The 26,040-nt window shown below is 37.1% G+C and overlaps 1 protein-coding gene across 1 annotated transcript in view; it reads left to right on the top strand.

Moving 5' to 3' along the window:
- Positions 1–26,040, top strand: part of csmd2 (CUB and Sushi multiple domains 2) — a 375,721-nt gene that overhangs the window by 107,882 nt on the left and 241,799 nt on the right. The window contains exons 4-5 of the mRNA XM_038286837.1: positions 2,575–2,769; positions 11,668–11,875. Coding sequence (XP_038142765.1) covers positions 2,575–2,769; positions 11,668–11,875 — 403 coding nt within the window. The remainder of the gene's footprint in view (positions 1–2,574; positions 2,770–11,667; positions 11,876–26,040) is intronic.

Genomic DNA, 26,040 nt, shown 5'->3' with positions numbered 1-26,040 from the left:
AATGATTAAAGATTGAATTTCCTAAATCTATACATTATATGGGCTGAATGATTGAAGTGAGCACCTTTAGCATGAATTATAGCATCAGTAGAATTTTATTTTGAGAAGATCAACCGCTAACACTATAGAGGATTTAAAAAATTCCCTGTTGTTTTAAATGGGTGCTGTCATGAGTTCATATGCATTGTCAGATCTGATGTCTCTTACCTGTCATTTGACCTCAGAACCACTTTTTATCATACTTTTTTCCCCTCCAATTAATTTTTGTTTAACATTATTTAGTAAAAAAACTCTGCTAATTACCTGGTTATTTGGCAGTGACCTTTTATAGCTTGCCTTCCCCGGAGAAAGACCACATTTCCTCAAAATTAGCTTCCCTCTGCTGGGTGCCAGTACATTTTAGGATATATTTAAATCTTTTTATATTATAGTCTTAAAGCTCTCATTCAACACCTCTGAACTGCTCTATCCAAATACGCCCTCCCTTTCAGAGGTCCGAGCAGAGGTCCAAACAGATGTTGCAAGCTTGCAGGAAGCATACCTTTTTGTTTATATCTCCTAAGAAGTGGAATAATCTCCAAACATAAATTATGTCTCTTCTCTCTCGATGTTGTTTGATCACTTCTTAAGTTTCTTCATTTGTTTTCTGGCCTTTGAGACCGCTTGAGGTGCTGATTTTCATTGTGTTTTACTCTGTTGTTTTGGTTGTATTTTAATATGTAATGCACTTTGATCATACCTGTTGTTTCAAATCTCTTTATAAATTTAGATTTATAAATTACAAACAAAAAGAAATGCTTGAAATAAATCATGCTCTGCGTAATGAATTGATACAGAATGGTTTTCTTTTATTAAATTCAATGACAGGAACAGACACCTTTAGCTACTGTATCTATTAATTCATATGTTGCTGCATGTCTTTTCTACCAAACAGAATTCTTTTTTGTTGTTGTTTTTTTGTTTTTTTTCATTGCCAAAGGGAAAAACAACACATATGGGTTTTTACCCACACCAGTTGTAAAGCCAAGAGAAAATTAATGATGTTCAATGGAGTTATTTAGAAAAGTGATATAATATTTATTTATCTCGATTAGTGGTCAACAACTGATTAATAAAATATCTTGTTTTTCCAAATAACAATTAAAATTCACTGTAAAGTAAAGCTAAAAAACATGTGATAGGGTAAAAATGTACCCTGTCAGCAGTCCAGCATTTGTTCTTTAATTAAACTACTTTAAATGACGCTGGTGTTGTTTTTGTCAGTCTTCAGAGATAATATAAATTTTTACACCTTCAGGTAGTGCTTAATTTAAGCCTAGAGGGCCTACCAGCAGGCCCAGACCATGCTTAGACATTGTAACGTTTTCTTTGTTTTTGTTCTTTGTTATGATTACATTCGCAGTATTGTTTTAACTTGAGATTTATTTACTTATTAACCTTTATTCAGACCAAAAGCAGAGACCCAAGTGAGAGCGGGGGAACCGTATTTGCAAACTCTGCAGGGAAGGGAGGTAAAGTGGGCTGTGGTGAATTATACACCTTGAGACGGGTCACTGCTCCACTCTGACCTCCTCCTACTCAATAGAAGCGACACTGCATGGGGGGAGGGAAGCGGTGACCGCCAAAGTTGAAAAATCTGAACGTTTTAAGAAATTTTGTTACAGCAACCAATGAAGGACTGGTTATGGTTGTGATGTAAGTTAAAGAAGTACAGCCGGGAATTTCAGTTAGAATGGAATATAGAGGAAATAATATTTACAAGGCATTAAATAAGGAATGCTCTGTAGAGGATTTAGGTGGCTCCTAAGAAAGGCATTTTAATTTAGTCCTAGAAGGACTGTTCGTCATTCTCCCTTACCTAAAGCTCAGACCTCTTCAAGGAAGTACCACCGAATCCGTTAGAAGTAACCATTCGGTCTATTTTGGGAGATTTTTTATATTGCTGGGGTCTTCCTATTTAATGACGCATTCTGGGGTGAAAACACTGAATCTTAAATGCAGAGGAGGGAACTCCCCACAGGGCTCACTGAAATCATCATGGACATTGCGTTCGGTCTGAGTGTACCTTCAGACAGATACCAGAAGTTTGCATTAACACCTGAAAAGTCTTTAGATACCCTTGATTTATTTCCTTTTTCCATCTGGGCCTAACAGGTAAAGTAGTAGTACACGTTAAGAACCAAAAGCTTGACAGAAGTTTCTTTGAACTTTGCTGACACTTTACCAGTTCATAAAGTTCTGGTAATGTAAACATCCTTAACTGCTGATGTAAATGAGAGTTTTGAGCAGTAGCCTACATTTTATCCACAAAACAAACCGACAAAAACATTTAATTTGACAGACCGCCTGTTCATTCTTTAATTTGTTAGTTTTTTTGTAGGGAATATCCATCTAAATCGTCTCGCTCTAATGGAGCTTGAAGTATCGGTCTCAAATCTGACATTTAGATGGTGTTATCATTATTCATTGTTTAGTTGATTCATATTTAATTTCATTAGATAAAACAAAATAAATAAATAAACAAATAAGGAAAGCTAATCTATTCTTCTTTGTTTCCTTCTTCTTTCTCTCCAGCACTGCCCAGTTACACTTGTGGTAATCCTGGCCAGCTTCTGAATGGCTACCAACAGGGGTCCACTTTCAACATAGGCGATAAAATCCGCTACAGCTGCAGCCCGGGCTATGTACTGGAGGGTCACACCACACTCTCCTGCCTTGCCACTTCCACTGGGACTGCTGCCTGGGATTTCCCCCTTCCCTACTGCAGAGGTAGGTGGCATGCCTATAGACCTACAACCATAATGTGTCTATATGCCTATAAAGATAATACACAAGTCCTTAGCCCTACTTTTGTAATTGCAACTAACGTATTTGCTGTTTATCTCTTAACTCTACAAGCCATAAACATTAGGTCTAATTAACACAAACTCAGTCCAGCTCTTTTTGTTATTCTCCAGCTAAGGAAATTAATTCCCTTCCCCACACACATGAATGTGTATTTACATTCTTTGCTGTGTTCATACTGATATCTTATTTGGGATGGCAGGACCCCATGTGTTTGCTCCCAGTCAGGTGTTTGTGCCAGTTGTCCTTCGCTCAGAGTTAGCAAGCAACCCTGCGGCAGCAGCACCTGCCAGTGTGTGGTGTCTGACCCAACGTGATTCCATTTTAAGAGTAAATAAAACAACACGCTTAGAATTTTACATAATTCATCTCTGCACTGGAATAAATTTAAAGTACTGTAACAGATGCACATTTTTTGAACACGTTAGGTTGCGTGTTCATGCAGGTCTTGTGTGTAAGCGTGCATGTGTGAGTTCCCTTTATTTCATGTGGCCAATGGTTTGTGTCGGTGTGCCTGCTGAGTAGACCACTGAGACACTATACCATCTGTAGGAAGGCCGGGAGTCAGGAAGCCCACAAAGGAGCACACATGGCTGGGCACCATGTGCCAGAACGGTCTCTATCCAGCCATCACACGCAGCCCTATGCACACGACTCTACAATACATTCAAAAGGAACTATTGTTGGTGTTTTTGTAAAATTTTCTTTGCAACTGTTTTTTTTTTTTTTTACTTAGTTTGAAAAAAGAGTGTTTGTATAAGAGTTTTCACACCATCGGGAAGATCCTAGAATGTGATTTATATGACTTTCAGGAGTGGCTATGTGGGAATAATATTTGCTTTTTCAAACTGTTTTTTTTTACATTTATTTTTTATCATGTTTTCAGAAAAAAAATAGAACCACTCATTTATTAATCCATCTTTTTTAATTTGTCTTCTTTACATGTTGAGGATATATATAGATATAGATACAGATCCCATATTTAAACCTGACAGATACATATATTATATATAACTATATATATATATATATATATATATATATATATATATATATATATATATATATACACTCACCGGCCACTTTATTAGGTACACCTGTCCAACTGCTCGTTAACACTTAATTTCTAAGCAGCCAATCACATGGCGGCAACTCAGTGCATTTAGGCATGTAGACATGGTCAAGACAATCTCCTGCAGTTCAAACCGGGCATCAGTATGGGGAAGAAAGGTGATTTGAGTGACTTGAACGTGGCATGATTGTTGGTGCCAGAAGGGCTGGTCTGAGTATTTCAGAAACTGCTGATCTACTGGGATTTTCACGCACAACCATCTCTAGGGTTTACAGAGAATGGTCCGAAAAAGAAAAAAACATCCAGTGAGCGGCAGTTCTGTGGGCGGAAATGCCTTGTTGATGCCAGAGGTCAGAGGAGAATGGCCAGACTGGTTCGAGCTGATAGAAGGGCATCAGTGACTCAAATAAGCACCCGTTACAACCAAGGTGGGCAGAAGAGCATCTCTGAACGCACAGTACGTCGAACTTTGAGGCAGATGGGCTACAGCAGCAGAAGACCACACCGGGTGCCACTCCTTTCAGCTAAGAACAGGAAACTGAGGCTACAATTTGCACAAGCTCATCGAAATTGGACAATAGAAGATTGGAAAAACGTTGCCTGGTCTGATGAGTCTCGATTTCTGCTGCCACATTCGGATGGTAGGGTCAGAATTTGGCGTCTACAACATGAAAGCATGGATCCATCCTGCCTTGTATCAACGGTTCAGGCTGGTGGTGGTGGTGTCATGGTGTGGGGAATATTTTCTTGGCACTCTTTGGGCCCCTTGGTACCAATTGAGCATCGTTGCAATGCCACAGCCTACCTGAGTATTGTTGCTGACCATGTCCATCCCTTTATGACCACAATGTACCCAACTTCTGATGGCTACTTTCAGCAGGATAATGCGCCATGTCATAAAGCTGGAATCATCTCAGACTGGTTTCTTGAACATGACAATGAGTTCACTTTACTCAAATGGCCTCCACAGTCACCAGATCTCAATCCAATAGAGCATCTTTGGGATGTGGTGGAACGGGAGATTCGCATCATGGATGTGCAGCCGACAAATCTGCGGCAACTGTGTGATGCCATCATGTCAATATGGACCAAACTCCCTGAGGAATGCTTCCAGCACCTTGTTGATCAATGCCACGAAGAATTGAGGCAGTTCTGAAGGCAAAAGGGGGTCCAACCCGTTACTAGCATGGGGTACCTAATAAAGTGGCCGGTGAGTGTATATATATATATATATATATATATATATATATATATATATATATATATATATATATATATATATATATATATAATATAGCATGGAATGTTGACATTGAACACTAGTGTGGAAAAGTGAGGTAAAAAAAGTGATTTTTATTTTAATAAAATAACATAGCTACTAGTTTTGCTGCCCATTCCCGATTATGCCCAAAATGTCTCCACCTTTAAAAGAGAAATTCTCAAACACTTAGTGATGTGATTAGGCCACCTTTTTAGCTGAAATTACACGCCAACAACTTTTAGGAACCAGCAATTTTGCTGTGATTAATTGAGGTCCCTTTGTGGCCACATAAAAGTCAACTTGTACACCTGAGTGCACTTTCATAACGCGCAAGTGTATTGTTAATGTCACTTCAATTATGGTGCCTGCCCATATGTGGAGGTGTAAAGCTCTCACTTTAGTTTTTTTAGCAGAGAGGACATTTTGGCATGGTCACTACTTTAAAGTCTGAGTGCATAAATAATCTATTATAAGCCCTGAAATGCTTTAACTATCAACAATTTAAAAGGCAAATATGAAGCCAAATAACCAGGGTAGAATCAAAACAGAGAGATAGAAACTCCAGTTTGAGACTTGGACTCGTAGGGCATTAAATGACATAAATGGAAAGATTCAGACTCATACTAGACGTTTGTCATAAAGACTTGTAACCCAACCTTCACGGGTTTTGTTTCTGGTCAGGAATGCAAACAGATGTCAGGACGCATGCAGCAGGGGGAGTTTGTTTATTCTAATATTAATAATCAAACAGGGAAGTATAAAAAGCAAACCGGGAAGAAAAGAGCAAAACACAAAAGAACCAATGAATACATGTTATAAGGTTCAATAGGGAACAGATAAAGCTGCAAACAATCAACCAAACAAGTAGGAACCAATGATTGAAATATTCCAATTATGTGAGTGGAGGAGAAAATTATTAATACAAATTCAAACAAGGAAAACAAAAAAACTAGAGCAAACTGTACAGCTTTGGATTCCTAACTTAGAGCAATAGGGAAGATCATATGCTTAAACAATGTTTAAATTGACTTGGCTCTGACATACAGACTAGTCCTTTATAGAACTTAGCTTTATCTCTCAAAAACCTGACTTGGACTTACACTTTTAAAGACTTTAGATTTGAGAGACAAAAAAAACAAGCAACCGTGTGAACATATCAGCCAAAAACTGCTAAAGATTATGAATAGGCTTTTTAGGCCATGTTTTTGCGCACATGCAAGAAAATTAACATTTGTTAGAAGTGCTCACATCGTACTCACATTAGATACAGATACATTTTAGGCTGTAGACTGTTTATTATGTTCAATTGATTGATGGTGTAGGAAAAAAAGGTTCTGTAGTAGCTGTTTTTGCAAAAACCATTGATGCTGACTTAAAGGTTTATCTCAGGTTCGTGTCTGAGACATGTGGGTTCAGTAGAGATGTTAGCTACCCCTTTCCTTCTGAAAGACCAGTACAAGAGGATAGCAGATGGAGAATACAAAAAAAAACTGATAATGTTGAATATTTAGGTTTAGTCCTTTGCATCATTCTGGGGCTGCTACCATCAAATCTGTTTAGGGAAAGAATCAAAATGCAGCATAACCTTCCAAGCCGATTGGGCAAAGAGACATCTAGTGTCTGCCCACTAAAGCCATGGCTTTCATTTATTACTTTGTAATCAAAGTTTTAACCATCAAGGTATCATATGAAAATATCAGCAGATGCCATGAGAAACCACGGCTCTTGCTATCCCGCTTTCAAAGATGAAATCTTAGGTTCTGACAAAACAGATGTAATAGAAGCAGCAGCTACACCTATGCCATATTGCGTTGTCATGGAGATTTTAGTTCAGCAGTGTTTTTGTGTCATAGCTATGTCATCCACATAAAACGATACAGTAGCAGCCATTCAGAATGGCCCTTCCCAATCAAGCGCCAGCAGAATGGCTGCCCACTTCCCTGCAACTTCCAGCAGAATCCCCTCCAACTTACAGCCATTGAAGTGACCCCCTCCTACTCCTGGGCGTGCATTTTTTTTTTTATTCTGACTCCACCCTTTCACTGAATTACAGGGTCTGACCAGGAGATTACATTTCTCTTTAGTTCTTAATGTACACAAAACATGACAGAAAGAATGAATTAGTCCAATGATTGATGTTTAAAAAGGAATTGTCGGGGACCAGCCAAGGGCCCATCAAGGAAAGTAGGGACATTTTTAATGGCTATTACTGTAATACTACTACATGATTGGTCAGTTTTGGGTTGGTCTGGAGCAGATGAAACAGATGAGCTGTACAAAATTGAATGTTGTATTCTTGGTACCACTCAAACACTGAGAAAATTCAGCTTGCAGGTAAAATTATGAAGATAACTCCCAGCTAAAGTTTTAGCTGTACCGTGCAAAAACAGCTATGTGTTAATGTTCAGGTGATCGACTGAATGAGAAAAGATTACACTAAGTTCAATGTTGATAACACTGTGCCCCTTGTGAGTACAGTGTCTCTCGAATCATAAGCTCTGGATCAACCTGGAAGAAGAGGAGTAGGAGAAGAGAGTCTTTAGATCAGATTAGGTCTTCTAATCAAAAGAAAAAAAAAAAAAAAACACCAGGAAAAAGAAAGGTGGGCAAGCTGCTGCAAAATAACATCGGTTTCAGTTTTAGAGATCCAAAAAATATTTTCACTTCAATTGAGTTTATTTATTTAGCACCAATTCACAAGACAGTTTATCTCAAGGTACTTTACAGTTCAACCAGATCACACAGTCAAATTGATTCAAAGTTTTCTATCTAATCCCTCATACTTAGCAGGCTTGTAGGGACAGTGGAGAGGAAATACTCCCTTTTAACAGGAAGAAACCTCCAGCAGAACCAGGCTCCTTGTGAGCGGCCATCTGCCGAGGCTGACTGGGGTTCAAGAAGACAGAAGCAGAGATACAAAAAGGAGCTGTAAAAGGCAGGAAACACACAGCCAGGCAGACAAGCTCTGAGAAACAGTTTGAGTCCTGTTTCTCTGTCAGAGAAACAGGACTCAACCGGATAAACAGGCCGATCTGCAATATCTATAAACAAAGGTGCCGAAGGCAGCATCACTGCCATTTGATGGCAAATAGTGATTCTGGCACCAAATACACATTGGATTCACCTAAAAATAAAGGGTTTGTAGCACATCACCTCAAATCTGTTAAACTACTGATCCTTTAAAAATATTTGTTCCATAGTGAGGTCTTCCTTGGATCTTCGGCATTTTATCAACCAGAACTACCATCTGGAATGTTGTTCTTCTTTACCTCCTTGAGAATCCTTATAAAACTGTGATGGTCATGTTATCCGATGTCACCACTGTCATCCAGTTATACTTTTTAAAATAGTATTTATATTTTTAAATCTAGCTCTCTTTCGTCCTGATTTACAGGTTAACTGACTATATCAGCAACCATTTCATTCAGTGCCTAAAATAAATTATCTTTTTTTTTTACTTGTATGTTACTTTCTTCTTTCCTGCAATATCTAATTTACAATGGTGCTCACATGCAGAAAGAAGTACCTTAAATCAAAGGAAAAAAGGAGCAACCATAATATATGTATTATATGTTTCAGTCATGATTAGCCTTTTAAAATGAACATTTATTTACTTAAAAAAGGGGTAATTTTATTCTGATATTATAAATTTTGCCTTAATGGGTACCTCTAAATATTTTTTGTCCAACTTGCACACGGTGGCCAATCACAGCCAGAGAGAGCTGAGGGTGCTGAAGAGTCAAGGCAAGGGGAAGAGTTGAAAGTCAAGAGATCCTTTCAAGTGTGAAGAAGCATTCTTGTGTAGAATGTCAATGTATTTCCTTATGCGTTTTTCTGTCTGCTTTCTTCTACCTGTCTCTCCCACTGCAACAATCACCTGTCATCCCTCATGCCATCTTTCTCTTTATTTATTGTCCACCTCTCTCCCTTTTTTTTTTTCCTTGCCTGTCCTCACATGTCACCTGTCATCCTCTTCATCCCCAGTTCTCTCCCCTCTGTGGTGATTGCCCTCCCGTTGAAAATCACACCCTCAGGTTTCCGCTCGCCCATACTCACTCTCACCCTCCCTTTGGGGGTCTGCCACTGTGACAGGTTGCCAGAATGATGGACAGGCTTTTGAGGTCCTTGTCTCCACTTTATAACATCACACCCTCTAAAATGCTTGGCCACTATAATCTATCCTATTGACAGACATACTCCTATTGAATGAAAAAACCTGTAAAATGTTGAAAGGTACCAATAAGGTCACATATCACGTCCCCCCTTTTTTTAGATACAACACTGTGTTAAGCCTCAGACCTTCTACCTGTAATATAAGTTATCAAGCAAAGGATTTCCATATTGGTATTGGTCCTTCTTTTCCTGCAAAAGCTGTCTTAACTCCAAGAGCCTCCAAAAACACAATAGAAAAATATTCTGTAATTCACTACAGTATTTTATTGTACTGAATAAAGAATTGCTGTTTGGGTTGTACCAGACTGTTGTGGGATTATAGGATAGAGAGAATATATTGTCATAATTCAACAGATTGTGACCTTAAAGGTCCTTCGTTGAGTTTTTACAAACTTTCTCTAAATATGGTAAGCAATGAAAGGCTGTAAAATATATGAAAAAGAGCCAAGATAACCTGATGCTTAGGGGACCAAAAGCTTAACAAATGGGCCCGAGGAATGGGTGGGGATTTGTCCCATAGCTTACCCAGAGCTAGTTACAGGTAAGATAATTAGTTACAGGCTGCAAGTAAGACACTGATATGACAACTTATTTATACTCTTTTTTGTTGAAATTTCTAACTGAATTTACAGTAGTAGTGGCGGTTTCAGTTAACATACTTCTCTATATGATATTCAATGAAGAATTCAGTTTTCTGCTGCTTTTTGTGGATCTCGATGCTATTGCTAAAATCAATGTCAGAAGAACACACAGAAAGCCAGTCACGAAATCAAAGAAGGAACCAGCAGGAATTGAACAGAGCTGTATTAAATCCACTGACCCTTCTGTTTAGGTACCTTATCCACCAAAGTTAGGATTAAGGTAATCTCTTAGAAGACTTATTGAAGGTATTGTATCAGGTTTAGGTAGTGACAGCCTTTAGTGACTGACCTTAGATTAAGGTTTTCAGCAAAACAAGTAAGAGCCTTTTTTTGGTGCGTGACAAAACTTTATTGACAACAACACAGATAATCAACTGAATAAAATTTTTTAAACATCTCTACAAACAGCCATCAGGGGCTTTTAGAATATAAACATTTTGACTATAAATCTTCAGCTACCACTTTATACATTTCTCATTGATTAATACTGTATATACTTCAGTGATGATATCAAGGTGTTGCTATATAGTATCCGTAGTTCTATATCAGTTGGTTGTGCAGTTCTTTTTACATCTCTCTTTGCAGGTGATGAAGCAGATTGAAGTTTTGTCAATCTCTCTCTTCTGTCTCCTCTTTCTTTCAGTTTTTCTCCCTTTTTTGTTCTCATTTCTCTCTCCTCTTCTACTTTTTCAATGTAGTGTCCACATAACATGAATTATTAAATCATAATAAAACTTTTTACATATACAAATTAAGCAGAGCACTATGGCAAAAGCGATAATGCTCCACTTGTGAGAGTAAAATCTTTTGGGCTCTTTCTGTCATTAAGACAATGATACTTATTGCCGCATTGCCAGATTGGACACTATTAAAAAAATAAATCAATTAGCAAAAACGATTTAAAAAATAAGTTTGGTTGAATTGACAAACCTCCGTTGTACACTTCTGAATTAGATTGGACAAATATCAATGGTGTGGAGTGCCTCTCAAATAAAAGCCTGAAGTGGTGGTAAAAATGGTAAAGACTACCACCCATCATCCAGTTCACAGTTGGATGCAAGGGATGTTTGGAGTGCATTCTGGTATAGAAAACACTGACTGAGAAAGAATTTTTAGGTCCCCCTGCTGCCAAAGCATTAGGGGATGTAAAACTTAATATTTATACATTTAACATTTGTTTTTAAAGGCACTTATTGGTACCTGCTGGCACTCATGCCACCGACATACCTTATCATTCTAAACCTGCTGGTAATACCTGTAGTTATTAAGTTAGTGTTGACATGGAAATCTGATAAAAACTCATTTTCCTTTTGTAATTCTCTGACTGGTGGTTCCTAAAAATGTCTTGAAGGGAGATGTAAAGTTAACAGAAATGCTACTTTATGTAGCAGAAAAATACAATTACTTAAATTTAATCTTGTTTTAAGACTGTATGTCTCTGTCTTTAATGACTTGTGGATTTAAACATCTTAACCTCCTAAATGAAGATAAAACGTTAGCCACATTAAAGTTACAACTTTTGCTTATTAACCTTTCTACTTTCCCAACTTGTATTCATTTTCAGAACATCAGCAGTTATCTCTGAGATTTATGTTTTGAATTATCATTACTTCACCATGATATTAATTTGAGACTTCCCTAACTGTTAGACTCCCCTAACTGTCTTTTCTTTACAGCCGATGATGGATGTGGAGGGACATTGCGGGGACAGAGTGGGGTAATCACCACCCCCAACTATCCAACTGAGTATAACAACAACGCTGACTGCACCTGGACTGTACTTGCCGAGCCTGGAGATACCATTGCCTTGGTTTTCTCTGACTTTCATTTGGAGGATGACTATGACCTGTTGGAGGTCAGCGGTACCGATGGACCTTCACAGTGGTGAGTGTTCCTGCCAGAATTATGTTAAACAAAAAGAAGGCTGAAAAGTTAGGTAGGAGTGTTTTTGCACAGGAGTAAAATATGCTTTTGAGGTGTTTAATGGTTTATGTTAAACTGGGTCATAGCAGCGTCAATTGAGAATTGAGACTCCTTTTGATTTGACAGATAATAGTAATTTATTTGATAACCACTTCCTAGCTTTCAAGTTCCAAACATCCTTGTGCTGCACCAATGGTTTGGTGGTCCTAATGTATAATTTGAGCACTCAATCTCGGTTGCACACTTTGACTCATTCTCTCAATTTCTGAGTGTCGCACAAACACACATCCTCAAATCCAGTGATGAAGAGGCTGGATATCCTGGCGTCAGTGTGGGTCTCTCACCATCTGTGGCAGCTCCTCCTCTCTCTGACAACTCTCTCAGCTCAGGAAGTAATTAGTGAGCTCAATTACAGCCGCCAGCCGTATACTGGTGTTTTATACACATTACTCTTACTCTCACAGAAACACACTTTAGTCTATGTGGGGAATGTGCACAAGTTTATTTTGATTAACACAACCTCATATGAGCTGACACTCTAAAAAAACGTAGAAAAATTAATGATTGGAATACTCCTTGCAAGTAAAAAAAAAAAATAATAACATGGTTCGAAAAAAAAATTTTAGTATAATCAATTCAAACAAGTATAAAAAAGCTGTAGTACAAATAAAGGGACAATCAAGGAGACTTTGAAGTCAGCCACAGGCAGCAGTTAGCAGGACGTGACTTTTAATACACTTAAGAGTTAAATAAAAACATTAAGAAAATGCAGGTAAAATAGAAGTACATGTACGGTACCTTGTAAAAGTATCTGAACAAATTCTAACTTATTTTCCATTTTGTAATTGAACAACCACCAAATACTATAATCCAATGCAATCCAAAAGTAAAATACTTAGAGGTTGAACAGTGCTCTTTGAGCACTGTTTAGTTAATCATCAGAAAATGTAAATTGGGAAAACTGCAAATCCACAATGATATGAAGATAAGAAAATTTTTCAGAGTGGCCCTGAGATCAGTGGCAAGTCTGAATACAAGGTTGTGTGTTGCTCAGATCTGTCATTTATGGTGTAGTGAACTGTAAAAAATACATTGTTGAAAGAAAGCATTTGTAAACTAAAGGTTACCACAAGTCACATAGGAAGTAGAAAACAACATGCCTACCAGTAACTAGTGTTGCTCTATTCTACAAAGACAAAATGTACGTTTCTGGACTTCATGTGAAGGGTGATATTTTAATTGCACATCTTAATGAATATGCTTTTTTCATGGTAAAATATAAGCTGTGGCAGTGTCCTTAAACAAAGAAAATAAGGATATCTAAGGATGCATCTTTTTCCCAAAGAAGCTAAGAAGACCTAAGCAGTTTCAGGGTCAGACGGTTCTTACAGGATATTACTAAAGAAATGTGAAGGAAAGGGTGGGAACCATGATAGACTGTGTGGGCATTTAGTAAGACCGATAACAGAGGGATTATAAAATTCCATCTAATTGCCATAAACAAAAAGTAATGGTTCAACCTAACGCTAGCATTATTGCAAGAAATATTCAAATAAGGTACCTCTGTGAAACATTTTAAAGATATTTATCTCGTCCATTTTAAACTGAACACATCGTGAAGTTAATCCAAATTTTTCATTTTTTTTTCATTTTGTTTCATTCTGATTTTTGAACTTTTTCGCCACTGCTAGAGACAATATTGGATACTGGAATGTTGCTATGCAGTTTAGTAATACTGATTTCTGAAAAAAAAATATTTATGAGTACATTGCATGGTTTTTATAGGTGAACTTTGTTCAAGCCTTTTCTTGTCTTTAATAAAACCCTGAAATCACCTTTAGCCCATTAACAGTCTTGATTATACAATATTGATTTTTTTCATTAGGAATAAAATAGGCTTATTTTTTTATACAAATATCCTAAATTTAGTAGTGCCAGTGCAGAACTCTGTTTTATTGCTAGCAAAAACCAATATCCTTGTGGTGACTTGAGAAGGGGAAAACTTTTGGGATTAGCTCAACATTCTATAATGGAGATGGATGGAAACATTGTTGATTGTTCCAGAACATCCAGACTGGAATTGGTTTGTTTGGTTGAACAATCAGCCAGTAAAGCTAACAAGACTGTTAGGTTAATTGACATCTCAAAATTGTTTTTAGGTGTGTGTGTGTGCATGGTGACCAGTCCAGGATGTACCACATCCTCTCACCCATACGCTGTAGGAGGTGGGTGCCCGTCCCAACGGCAACTCTGACGGAATAAGAGGGAGAAGATGGATAGATTGATAGATAGATCAATTATACAATTTGTATTTGAAAAAGTGAAGGAGAAAAGCTAATTGATAAGCAGTTTAAATAACACAAAAGGAAACCAGCTGCCAGTTCAGATTTGTTTTTTGTTTTTTTACGTTTTTTTTTTTTTTATAACCACATTTTCTCCCAAGGGCAATTGTCGGAGTTTCTTGTCACCATTCTAATCAATGAATTAGATTGTGTTCAATAGTGGCACAGTCTATATTAGTGCTTTTGTTGAGGTATCACAAACATTTTATGCAAACTTAATGCTGTAAAAATCACAAATACTTTGAATTGATATATTATTTTGACTTTTGTCTACAGTTTACATAGAGATTCATACCCCCCACCGGCTCTGACAGTTCAAGATAACAATTTTAATTATAGTACTGTGGCTAGACAAAAGCTGGAAGTGGACCTCACTGAACTGGCGTATAGTGTGGATATATATATATATATATATATATATAGTGTGTGTGTGTGTGTGCTATTTATATTTTATTTTTTACATAAAAGATCAGTCCTTGGAGATGCTAGAACGGTTCCTCTAGCAGCAGTCAGCTGTCTCTGCAGCTTTGCCCCCTGATGTGCAGAGGAATGAAGGCTATCTCTGCACCATGACAGAGGTTGACATAATGTCAGCAGAGATGTGGTGAAAGCTTTTATAGCCTTTTAATGCTCTGAATTCTGCCTCAATGGAAATATCTGATTGTATGTCCATGACTACAACAAACTCCATGGCTATTGTGGTTTTATTCATATATAAGCTTAAGGAGATAAGCTGTGGCCTTAAGAACTTCTCAACTTTATGTAAAGTACAGGATAAACTTGGCTGCTGTAAATTATGACTGCATTCAAATGTGTCAACAGGTTCAAAACTGTGTTTTGAAATCCTTTTAACTTTTAGAGCACTGACAGTAAGGATGGGGGTGATTGTTAAAAATAAGCAATGTCTTCGTATGCTTTGTTGGCAATACATCAATCTGGATTGTATGGCTAGTATTTATCTTGACCTACCATCATTTGTTTTGGCAGGTGTTTAATTCTCTTTAAAATCAACAATGTGAGAGGTTTTAAAAACAAAATTCATATTATTTCTCTCTAGCCTTTCTGCCTTGAGGCACAATCAACACTAGAGCAGAGGTTGCATAATACCTCTGAATGAAGAAAGAGCACATGTGAAACAGGGTTTTGCTAATAATATAAAATACATGGTTAGGGAGTTAACACTTAAACTAGAAAACCAATTTCCTAGAGGTACCAACAGACGCCATAAAGTGAACCTTAATCTTAAAATAGTGATTAGTCCAACTAGCAATGGTGGATGGGTTGGCATTACTAAACGCTCTCTACCAAAAATTCTATAGAAGAAAGTCTTAATATTAACTTTAACTTCTCCATAGACTGACAATATTTTTAAATCCAGAATTTTCTGTTAGAGGTTGATATAAAAAATAATAAAAAATAGGCCAACTTAAATGTTATATATTCAACCTTCCTGCAATTAGCTAAAAGTCCTCTTCTCTCACATCCTATCCCTAAATAAGCCACAGAGTAACTGTTAGAAATCCACTACTCTGCTTCGAATATCAGCTTGTACTATTTTATTTTTGGATTGGTAGTTGTATTCTAATAAGTTATGGAGTTTAAACAATGTTGTTGATGCCAGTTTTGGCATAATGTCTTATACCCAAATACTCCAACTCTTTAGGACAAACACTGCATGAATAAGGAGCATTGTGAGGTGTTACTATTGCCCTGTTATCTGAAATTATCCAAATAATTTATTTGCCTAATAAAATGGCATAAAAGTATTCTCAAATAACTCTTACAAAACAAAATAGAGCTGTTACAAATAACATATTATCATGTTCATTGTGCTGATAAGCTATTAGAGCATTAAGAAAAGAGCTAAACCTCCCTAAAAATGAAAATTTTGATTTATTAGGAACACTGTAGGTTTTGAAAATCTTGGTGCAAAACAGAGTTAAGGCAGAATTGATCAAAAATATTTGGGGATTAGGGCATAGAGCTTGGAATACTGAGGTTGTGAGTTCCAGCCCCACTCCCACAGACTGTCACTCTGGGTATCTGAGCAAAGACCCTTAAGCCCACACTGTTCCCTGTAGCAGCCCACTGCTCCCCAAGGGGATGGTTTAAATGCACAGAGTTAATTTCGTTGCTCTCTACTTGTGACAGTGTAATGACAATTAAAGGTGGGGGAAAAAAATAAAGCAACTGTACCCTGTGTTAAAGTTTACAGTTAGCTCTGCTCAAGCCTTATGTAATCAATATAATGATAGCCAGTGTCTAACCTCAAACCTTTGCCGCTGACATATTAGTTTAGGAACATGAAAGTAAATAGTTTTGTTTGAACTACTTTTCAATTATCTAAACTGTTTTGTTCCGAGATATGAAAATGGCAGAGAATAAATTGTAAGGCTTTACCCAGATATTTTGATGAGAAATTCAACAGATATTCTTGAAATTAGCCTCAGTAAAAAGGACTACCACATTATAAGCAGAGGAAGGTTAAAAAACATAAAATAAAAAATTTAGGTGGTTGATGCCTGAACTGTTCTAAGACCTGATGAGATGGGATCTAAAGTGTTTGCGTCATATGGTAACACATTTCTAAGCCATTATAATCTTTGTATCCACATTGATTTCTTTCGTTTCTCCTTCCAGGTTTAGGCTATGTAAATAGCACTCTGGCCCCTCTATTGCCAAATCCTTATTTGCCCACTTGTCACTAAGTGAAAATCATAGCTATTTGACTTTTAATTTTCTTGGATGCTCATTTCGTTTCTGAGGTAATATAATTATTTTTTTCATCTACTAACAGGGTTCACTTCATGTGCTGAAAACAGCTCCCTTTGCCCCTTTAATACTGTAAATAAAGGACAATGAGTGCCTGATATTTGAAAGCATTGTGAATACTTGCAGTATTTTCTCTGTATTTCTATAAAGGAGGAACAAACTAACACAAAAACTGGTTACTCATTCTCGTTCTAATAACTTTTACAAACTTCATTTCTCAAAAAAGCGTGTTTTTCATCTTCTGTTTTTGATGGTTCATTCTCTGACAACATAAAGCTCCTTGGGTCAAAGCAGCTTATTTTCTTTGCTTGTAGATCTGAGAGCCCAATGAGGTTTGATCCCTCTAGGTAGCTTCCAATGCTTTTTTTCTCCCTTTTAACACCACGCCGTACGGACTTGAGACACTGACATTTAGTCAGCATATGGATTATCCCTGCTGTGCTGATATGTGTCATGTTGTCCCAGAGTGGAAAGAGAGAACAATTGTGTGTGTATGAGAGAAGACGAGCAGAGATAAAGACTTGTATGTGGAGCACAGAACAGTGGATGTATATTGATTGGCTGTTAGGTTTACTCACCTGAGAGTAGATAGTCTTTGAGACAACTTTTTACGTACATTCATCTGCTGTTTACTTTAGCTTCCAAAGGGTTCTGCTGCAATATAAGCATGGTGTGTTTTTTTCCTTTCTGCAGAGAAATGGCTTTTCAAGGCATGAACTAAATATCAGTAGAAAGATAGAACAACCTATAAAATGTAGGGATTAAATATGGAACATTTTTGTCATACCACAGTTACAGTATAAAGCCTCTTTTATGAAGATGCAAAGACTCACAGTAATCAGAGTTTTTCTCCTCATAGAGAAGGAGCTGTGAGCTTTCCCACCTGTTGTTTTACTAAGAGAAGTTCAACTCTTTGACTTTGCTTAGAGGAAGGACAAATTAGGCTATTTTGGAAATGTTTCTGCTCAGGAATAAAAGTGGAGTCTCAGTCATCAATGTTATGGAGCTGGCACAGTCTTTTACGTTAGGATGTTACAATATTTTTGTAGTTATTACATTCAATGACTTTAGCAAATACAGACACTGTGCCTTGATGATTTCCTAAGTTTGTTAAAAGTGTATATTCTCAATTTACAAAAACACGGATTTATATTTTGTATTCAAAGGACTAATTGAATATAATAAATTCCAGCTTCTTCAGCTACAGTCATTAATTTTGGCTGCAGGGGGATTTCATGGTGGTTTATATTGATTTCCCTGGGCTAGATAAAAATAGAACAGCAAGGCGTTTGTCACCCATCTGCCAGTGACTAACTCCAGTGTTATTTTGTGAGGCTCCTGTTGCTATAAGTTTAATTTTTTCCTGTTTTATCTGAGAATTACAGATAGGTTTAACAGGAATAGGGCTGTAGAAATGGCATTTGAAAGACCTAACATTAAGTGATGATTTTGGTGGACATAGCAACCTGAAGAATGAGATTTATGGTTGCAAAATTTCCTGGGTGGCTGAAACCCTTCATCTTCTGACAGTGAGTTAGGGAACATCCCAAGGAGTAGGAGAGGCCTGATGTCCTCTGACAGTCAAATGCTGTTTTACAGAGAAAATATAAGTCGAGCTTTTCCTCAGTTTGCCTGACTACAGTGCTTTGTATGGTCATCAGATTGATGAAATATAGCAATAATAGGACCTATAGGCTGGTTCATCATATAAAAATAGTATTATTCATGTATTCCCATTTTAAAAATCATATGGAAAATATTAAACAAGGAGATCAGCACACTGATGTCCTGTGATGGTAGCTGGTAGCTGGTGCAGCCATTCATGAGGAAAAGTTAATATCACCCCTGATGATTTCTTTATATACAAGGGTGATCTATTCAGCCTTTTGCAGACCAAGAATATCATCATTGCTGGTACCCTTTGGAAAACAGAGAATGAGTTATGGCCCTCCACCAAACAGCAATCAGAACTGTTGTCTTCCAGGATGTCAAAATGGAACACTGAGAATTAATAAGAGAAACCCCCACCAATGTTGGATTCCCTGCACTGCAAAAACTGGTGTGGGCATTGTTGATGTGCGGAAGGCAAAATGGAATTCTCTTCAGTATTACAAAAACACAAATTTGGTTTAGATATTTTGGGTCAGATGTGAAGGAACTGTTCAGTCATGTGAGGGGTCTGAATAAGGCTTAGTGTGGTGTTTTCAATAAACTGGATCTTGCAGAAATAAATGTCCATGTTCTCTCCCAGAGGCGTATTACCACTGAGATCCTACAATGGAAGTCTTTTGCAGTAACTGGGAGAGGAGCTTTGAGCTGAATATTTTAGAGGGTGACGGCCATCAAGGCAGATGGAACAAGGTGGTAATAAAAGCTATCAGGACTCAGAAGTGCTGCATACTCAAACAAGGAGGCTGTGCCAGGTGAGGAGAAGCTCCTCTAAAAATAAAACCTCTGAAAATTGCAGCAGATGCTGCAAAGTCATGTTTGTGAGCTCACAGGGCACAGAGAGGTGATCTGCATTTACTTCTATTGGTAAATAGATGTATTGGCCTTATTGTAAAAGAGCAAATGTTTAAAGGAATACAAATATTCTTGTTTTAGTATCTTTTTTTAGCCAACTTCTGCCACTTAGTTTGTGTGTTATCTGTTATGTAATTTCATATTTGTTTAATTTTATTACAATATTTTGGAAAACATATGAACACATTTGTATTCATACATAATTTGGTAATAGAGGATGTTGATTTATGGTAAAACATTGCGTTTTATTTTCATAAAATTAAAGAAAAATAATTGTATAGTGTCATATTTTCTTTTTAGTGATTGTTATTATAAGTTAAAGCTAAAGGATTAATACACTTTTCGCTGCAATTTGGGTGTGTAAAACATTGCTTAGCTGATTTAGTTTAGTTTCATTTTAGATGTGAACTTACAAGGGGTATTAATAGAGTTTTAAATACAGGGGTGATAATGACTGGCCTGACGTAGTCCGACTCAATTCTAGTCAGAATATGAGTCTGATACTGCTCCATAGTAGAGATGTCCCGATCCAGGTTTTTGCACTTCCAATCCGATACCGATATTGTTTTTGGACTTCCGATCCGATACCGATACTGGCCGATACCAGCCTATCCGAGCATGTATTTAAGTTTAAGTTAAAGTATTTAGCCTTAGTTGTAAGACTCATGTTGAAAAGGGTTTTAGTACTCTTGATAACATCTAGCCAGCTAAATTAGGTGAGATTGAATAAAACACAATGCTTGGTAACAACAAACTTACCTGTTTATAAAGAGATAAACACAAACTGGACAAAATTATGAATAGCAATCTGAAATTGCACAGTGAGCAGTAAAACCGTAAACAGTTAAAGGTGCAAGTATTACTGTAAGTTTTAATAAAAATGCAAAACAAGGGAACACTGGCGCAAAATAGTGGAATGGATCGTTTCAATCGGCGAAACTGGAAAATACGGACCGGATTTTTTTTAAAAACTGGATCGGCAGTCTGGATCGGCATTTTACATGCTTTGCCGATAAGCATTTTTTTGCCAATATCGGCGTCCCGATCCGATACGTGGATCAGATCGGGACAAGCCTACTCCATAGAGCTGTGATTATGGGGCGTGTTTCGAACGAACCAGGAAAAAAAAATGCCTCTGCACTCAATTGGATAGACCTACAACCAATAAGAGCAACGGAGTGCGTGACGTATGTTAAGCGAGGCATAGTTGTTGTCCACAAAAATCAAAGCGTGCAGTTGCACTCCTATACTAAGAAGATGAGACTTGATGGCGTTTCTCTGTTCCTCTTTTGAAATTAATTTGCTGTCGATATCTTTCTAGAACAGACCTAATAGCAGAATCTACTCACCTAAACTCTCCAGCGGCAGCCATTATTGTTGTCACCCAAGCGCGCATTGATCACGTGATTACGTTACTGTTGGTCATCTGTCCATCATCGTATAAAGCCCACCCTGACAATTTGATTGGATCGCCTGACAGTGGGCGATAATACTCGCGCTACTATGGAGCAGAGCCAGACCGAACTTCCCGACCTCAAACTTTGTGGGCGGGACTAAGTTCGGAATGGCACCCAGGCTAGATAATGACCCCTTGTAGCCGTCTGGTTGTTACAGTTTAGAGGCTGTTTGAGTTTTATTGCTGTCTTTAAAAATACATGCTGTCAACTGTGAGCTGCAACAAAATATAATATGCTGCACTTGAAAGTACCCTCTCCTTCTTTCAAGACTTGCTAGGGGTATATGAAGCATCTGAAATGGTCCATGTCTGTCATTGAGGTACAGAGAAAGAGAGTTTTCTTGTCCACCATACACATTGCATCCATCTCAGGTTGTTGTGTTTGGAGTTTCATATGCACAGACCAGTCAGATTGGCTCATGCTGATCCAAAAGAAGCCAACAATGAGAACATCAGCACACTTTCAAAACACTGTGAAGCCGTTATATTTCAACCCAAGGTATGATAATTGATATGATAACTGTATATCAGCCCATGCTGACTTCTGTGTTTCTAAAAACATTTCTAATGGTTTTAATTCTAATTTCATTAGGTGATAGTGGATTAGGTTCCATGCTCTGAATTTACGAACCTTTATCCATACCTATGAGCACACGTAGAAAACCTTGATCTCTGAAATTGTGATCAGCTTTTAACTTCTGCAATGCAGTAAGGCTCCACAGCAGTGGTTATCATGTCAAGCTGATGTACTTTCACTTGCTTTTATGAAATGGTCACACATAGAGTGTGCTTGGAAGTAAATGATTATGCAGCATTTCCACAGACTGTTTGCCTGGGAGCAAAATCATAGAGAGCTGCACATGTGATTACCATGCATTCCTGCCTGAAAATGTGCCTTAGTATACATTCGTATGCTAAGAAATGAGTTTACCATGTGAATAGTCTTTTAATAGTCTACAATGGGTTTATTTTACATAAATTTATTTTAAATGAAGACAATCAAATGGTCAGACATGCATTATTTATAGGATTAATGGCGGATTCAAAACGTATTCGGTGGCTTGCTTTCTAAACAGTTTGCAAAGGTGAAGAAAGTTTTATACTTTGACATTTACATATAAACGACAGAAATTTAGCTGTTGAAAATTGCTTTCCTTTTGGATGCCCTGCAAAATACATAGACTTTATATCATGAAAAATATAATGACTACAAAGTATGTCATCTTCGAAGGTATAAATTGATGCTGAATATTTAATGAGAGTAAGATAAATATAAAATCTTTTAAGCATTATATAATGATATTATATTAGAATGTATATAAAGATCATTTATTTAGATTAGTAAAAAAAAAAAAAAAAAAACCTGTATTTTAAGGCTAATGTCGGGGATTGTAATTATGTAATGACGTATTTCGATATCTATCAAAGACTACTGTGAAAAAAAAGTTCCGGATCATCCTTTTACAGAGCTCAAGATACCTCTCACATATTACACCATAAAATTACCTGTTCTGTATCTACTTAAATCTTAGGACTGAGTGGGTTGCATCAACCTTCCTCCCACAATCCAACAACATGGCTATTAGGTTCATTTTTCATTTTAATTATCCCTTAAGTGTGTGTGTAAGTATTGACTGCTGCCTGTGCTGTCCTGTGGATTTTTGTTTGTTTGACCTGTCTATGTTGAACTCTGCCTATCGCCTAATAAATTCAGTGTATGTATGTACCGCTCAGGTTCATAATAAATACATGTGTTTTCTATATGTTTTACTTTATACTTTATAAAGTAAAACATATTTTTTTTTTTTATAAATGTGATGAAAAAAATTAGAAACTTTAAAAATTTAATGAAGTAAATAACTGTGTGCCACACATTGCAGAAATAGCACGTTTTGTTGGTGAATCTCCCCAGAGTGAGAAGAAATGTCAGTGCTTCAGCTGGGTCACTGCTCAACCACAACACTAATCTCTACAATCTCAAACAGCCCCTTTATTGCAAACAAAAATTAGATCAACAAAGACCACAAATACACATACAACCCAATGCACCTTGTCTTATTGAAGACGGTGCTCTTGACAACAGGATAAGTATTTTTTCAGCTATTTTAAATGCAAATTCAGCTTCTCTTTATTAATTTGAATTCTATTGCACTGCTAAGAAAAAAACATGTACAATAAAAGAAAATGTTTTTCAATAACTATAAATTATAATTGAATATATTTTTAAAACGTGATCACATATTTGAAAAAAACCATCTAAATTAATAGTTTATTCTAAACTTTGAAATAAGCATCTAGCAATATTTAGTATTGCTAGATAAATGAAATTAGTTTTGTATGGATTCCTTTTCCCAAGTATTTATACTTAAAATGAAAAACTTACAGTTGGTTTAATTTAAGAACTAGGAAAAACTGTTAATATAAGTAAATCTCAGTATCTTAATGGAAGTCTATACATATGTCTGTTGCATTTGACCCAAACAGCAGCTGTTCATTTTTCATGTTCTACTGTCTTTGTTCATAGAATTAAAATACTATGCATCTGTCTCTTTATCAGAGACTGGCTGTCATTTTGCGTGTGATAAGACCAAGCCAAGCTGAACATATAAACACAGGAACTTTCTAAAAAATCACCTTCAGTGACCATTGTAGGCTAAACCACAAAGAGCTCATTCAAACATTCCCCTCCAACTGCATCATTAACTTGTGGTAATGATTCATATTACAGTTGTGAAACAAAATCAAATACAAAGAAAGACGCACAAAAAAAAGATTAACGTTTCTTCGAAGCCATTTAAGGGTGTTGCATTTTATGTTAATAAATACAACTTGTTTTCTGTATTTGCTTGTCAACCATGGGCGTTATTTTGAGTGGGCATGTCCCCTGCATTTTTTCAAACGTCCGTTATGGTCCCCTGCATGTTTTGCTGTCCAAAAACAATATTACGCTACAGTACATAGACATTCATCGAGCACTAGGACCAAGCGGAAAACCGCAGCTCCAGCTAAAGCCCGCTGCCCTGAGTTTAGACTGCACACAAGCTGATGATTGGCTGTCCGTTCTTTCTTCTGTGATTGGCTGTCACCGCTCTCACTACTGAGGACCTCACTTTAAAATCATCTGATGTGCTACTGAATCGGGTCTGTGATTGGATAGTCAGACACGGTGAAGTTGGTAATGTTAAAAAATACTTGCCTCCCCCCTTTTCTGAAATCAAAATTTCGTCCATGGTGCCAAACACATCTCTGCCCGTGTTAGATGTTCCAACCTAAAGAAGGAAATCATTGGATAGAAACCCCTTTAAAAAAATAAAATGAAATAAAAAAATAGTGTACGGTTCTGAAGACTTGTGGAAATGACCATGGCATGTAGCTAAAGAAGTATTCTTGTCCCTGTAAAAGTAAAAATAAATAAATAAATCGGAGTGATTTCAACCAATCACCAAGTGTCTTTGACAAAGCACTGAGAAAGTAAATTAGGTAATTAGGTTCTACTTTCTGTCAGAAGTCTGCTCTATACCTTCCTTTAGTGATGGGTTCAGCAACACTGATGCTTTGACGCATGTGTTCAGCTCATGGAGCAAACCCTGGGTTAGTAAGCGTATCATTTCAAGAAAGTCACATGACCGATAAAGGAGCTGTTTTAAACTGACAGACGCACTTAACTCTTTTTATAAATGCGTCTGTCAATGGGATGCATCTGCCAAAATAATATTTTATGTTTTGCGGTTCATCATCAGATTCGTGAGGAAATATGGAGCAGCCTCAAGGCAAAAGAAAAGTTTTCATCTCATATTTGTTTTCATTTTTTTGTTGTGTCATCCTGTTCCTCTCAGTTATCGCTGCAGTTATCTGAATTTAAATTGGTTTTAAACTGACTCTTAATTTACTTTTCTTACTTTTAAATAGGTTAAAAAAATACTAGTCCACAGGCATCCTCATCCACATACAGTATTCACTTAAATTTTCTCCTTATGATATATGTTCACATTATTTATCTAAAAATATCAAATTTATTTTTAATTTTAACAAATATAAGAAATAATACAATATAACACACTGGCTTTAAATCATGCTAAAGGTCATCAGATCATCGCCAGTTGTCTGTCAAAGAGGCAGTCTGTTGGGATTTTAAAGGTCTAGCAGGTTTCAGTATTCAGTGACACAGCATCAGTACAGTTTGGCAATGTGTTGAAACACTTTGTGACACCCCATCAACTCATAACTACCCTTCTTAGTGCTAGAGTTTTTTATCCTATGGGTAGGTGGATTTTAAAAAGTGATGTTCAAAGAACTGCAGGCATGACACATAAAAATATTAATTGAAATATTATTGTGTAATACCACTTAGATCACTGACATTCATCTCTGTCAGTCCGTCCATCCATCCATCTTCTCCCACTTGTTCTGTCATGTTCATGGTGGGGCCATGCCCATCTCTGGCAGCCTATGGGCCTAAAGCGGGGTAAACCGGTTGCTAGTCTGTCGTAGGGCAACACAGAGACATACAAACATGCACACATGCAGTCACACCTAGGGACAGTTTGGACAAGCTATAGAGAACCCACATGGCATAGCGTTAGTTTTGTGCATGAGTGCCGTTCACTGAATACGTTCGTATTTTTAGTAAAGAGTGAACCAAACAGACCAGTTCTGAAGAAATGAATGCAAACAAGAGCAACATTAACTCTAAGAATAATGAGCGACACACACAGCTCACGTTTGCGTCCAATTGATAACGTCTCTCCATTTGGTAACGTCAGGTTATAATGCACTTATTACAGCAAACAGCATGACAGACCAGCATGTCTGCTGCTAGTACTAGTCTGCCTAATAAAGATTCATCTACTGGTATTTCTGATGCCAGTTTAGCAGAGCGGTTGGCAGAGTTTTATAAACTAACAAAAGAAGACTCAAACAGAAAAAAAAAACTAAACAAACAAGTCGGTACCGGTACATCAGCCACGTCAACTTAAAATTCAAAGCGACACGTAGAGTTAAAGCATCTGAGCTATCTTGGGAAATATCTGCTA

This window comes from Cyprinodon tularosa, unplaced genomic scaffold (genome assembly GCF_016077235.1).
Source record: "Cyprinodon tularosa strain WSP-4 unplaced genomic scaffold, ASM1607723v1 ctg230, whole genome shotgun sequence".
Classification (NCBI taxonomy): domain Eukaryota; kingdom Metazoa; phylum Chordata; class Actinopteri; order Cyprinodontiformes; family Cyprinodontidae; genus Cyprinodon; species Cyprinodon tularosa.
The sequence above is the reverse complement of the archived record's forward strand: the minus strand, read 5'-3'. Positions and strand labels throughout refer to the sequence as shown.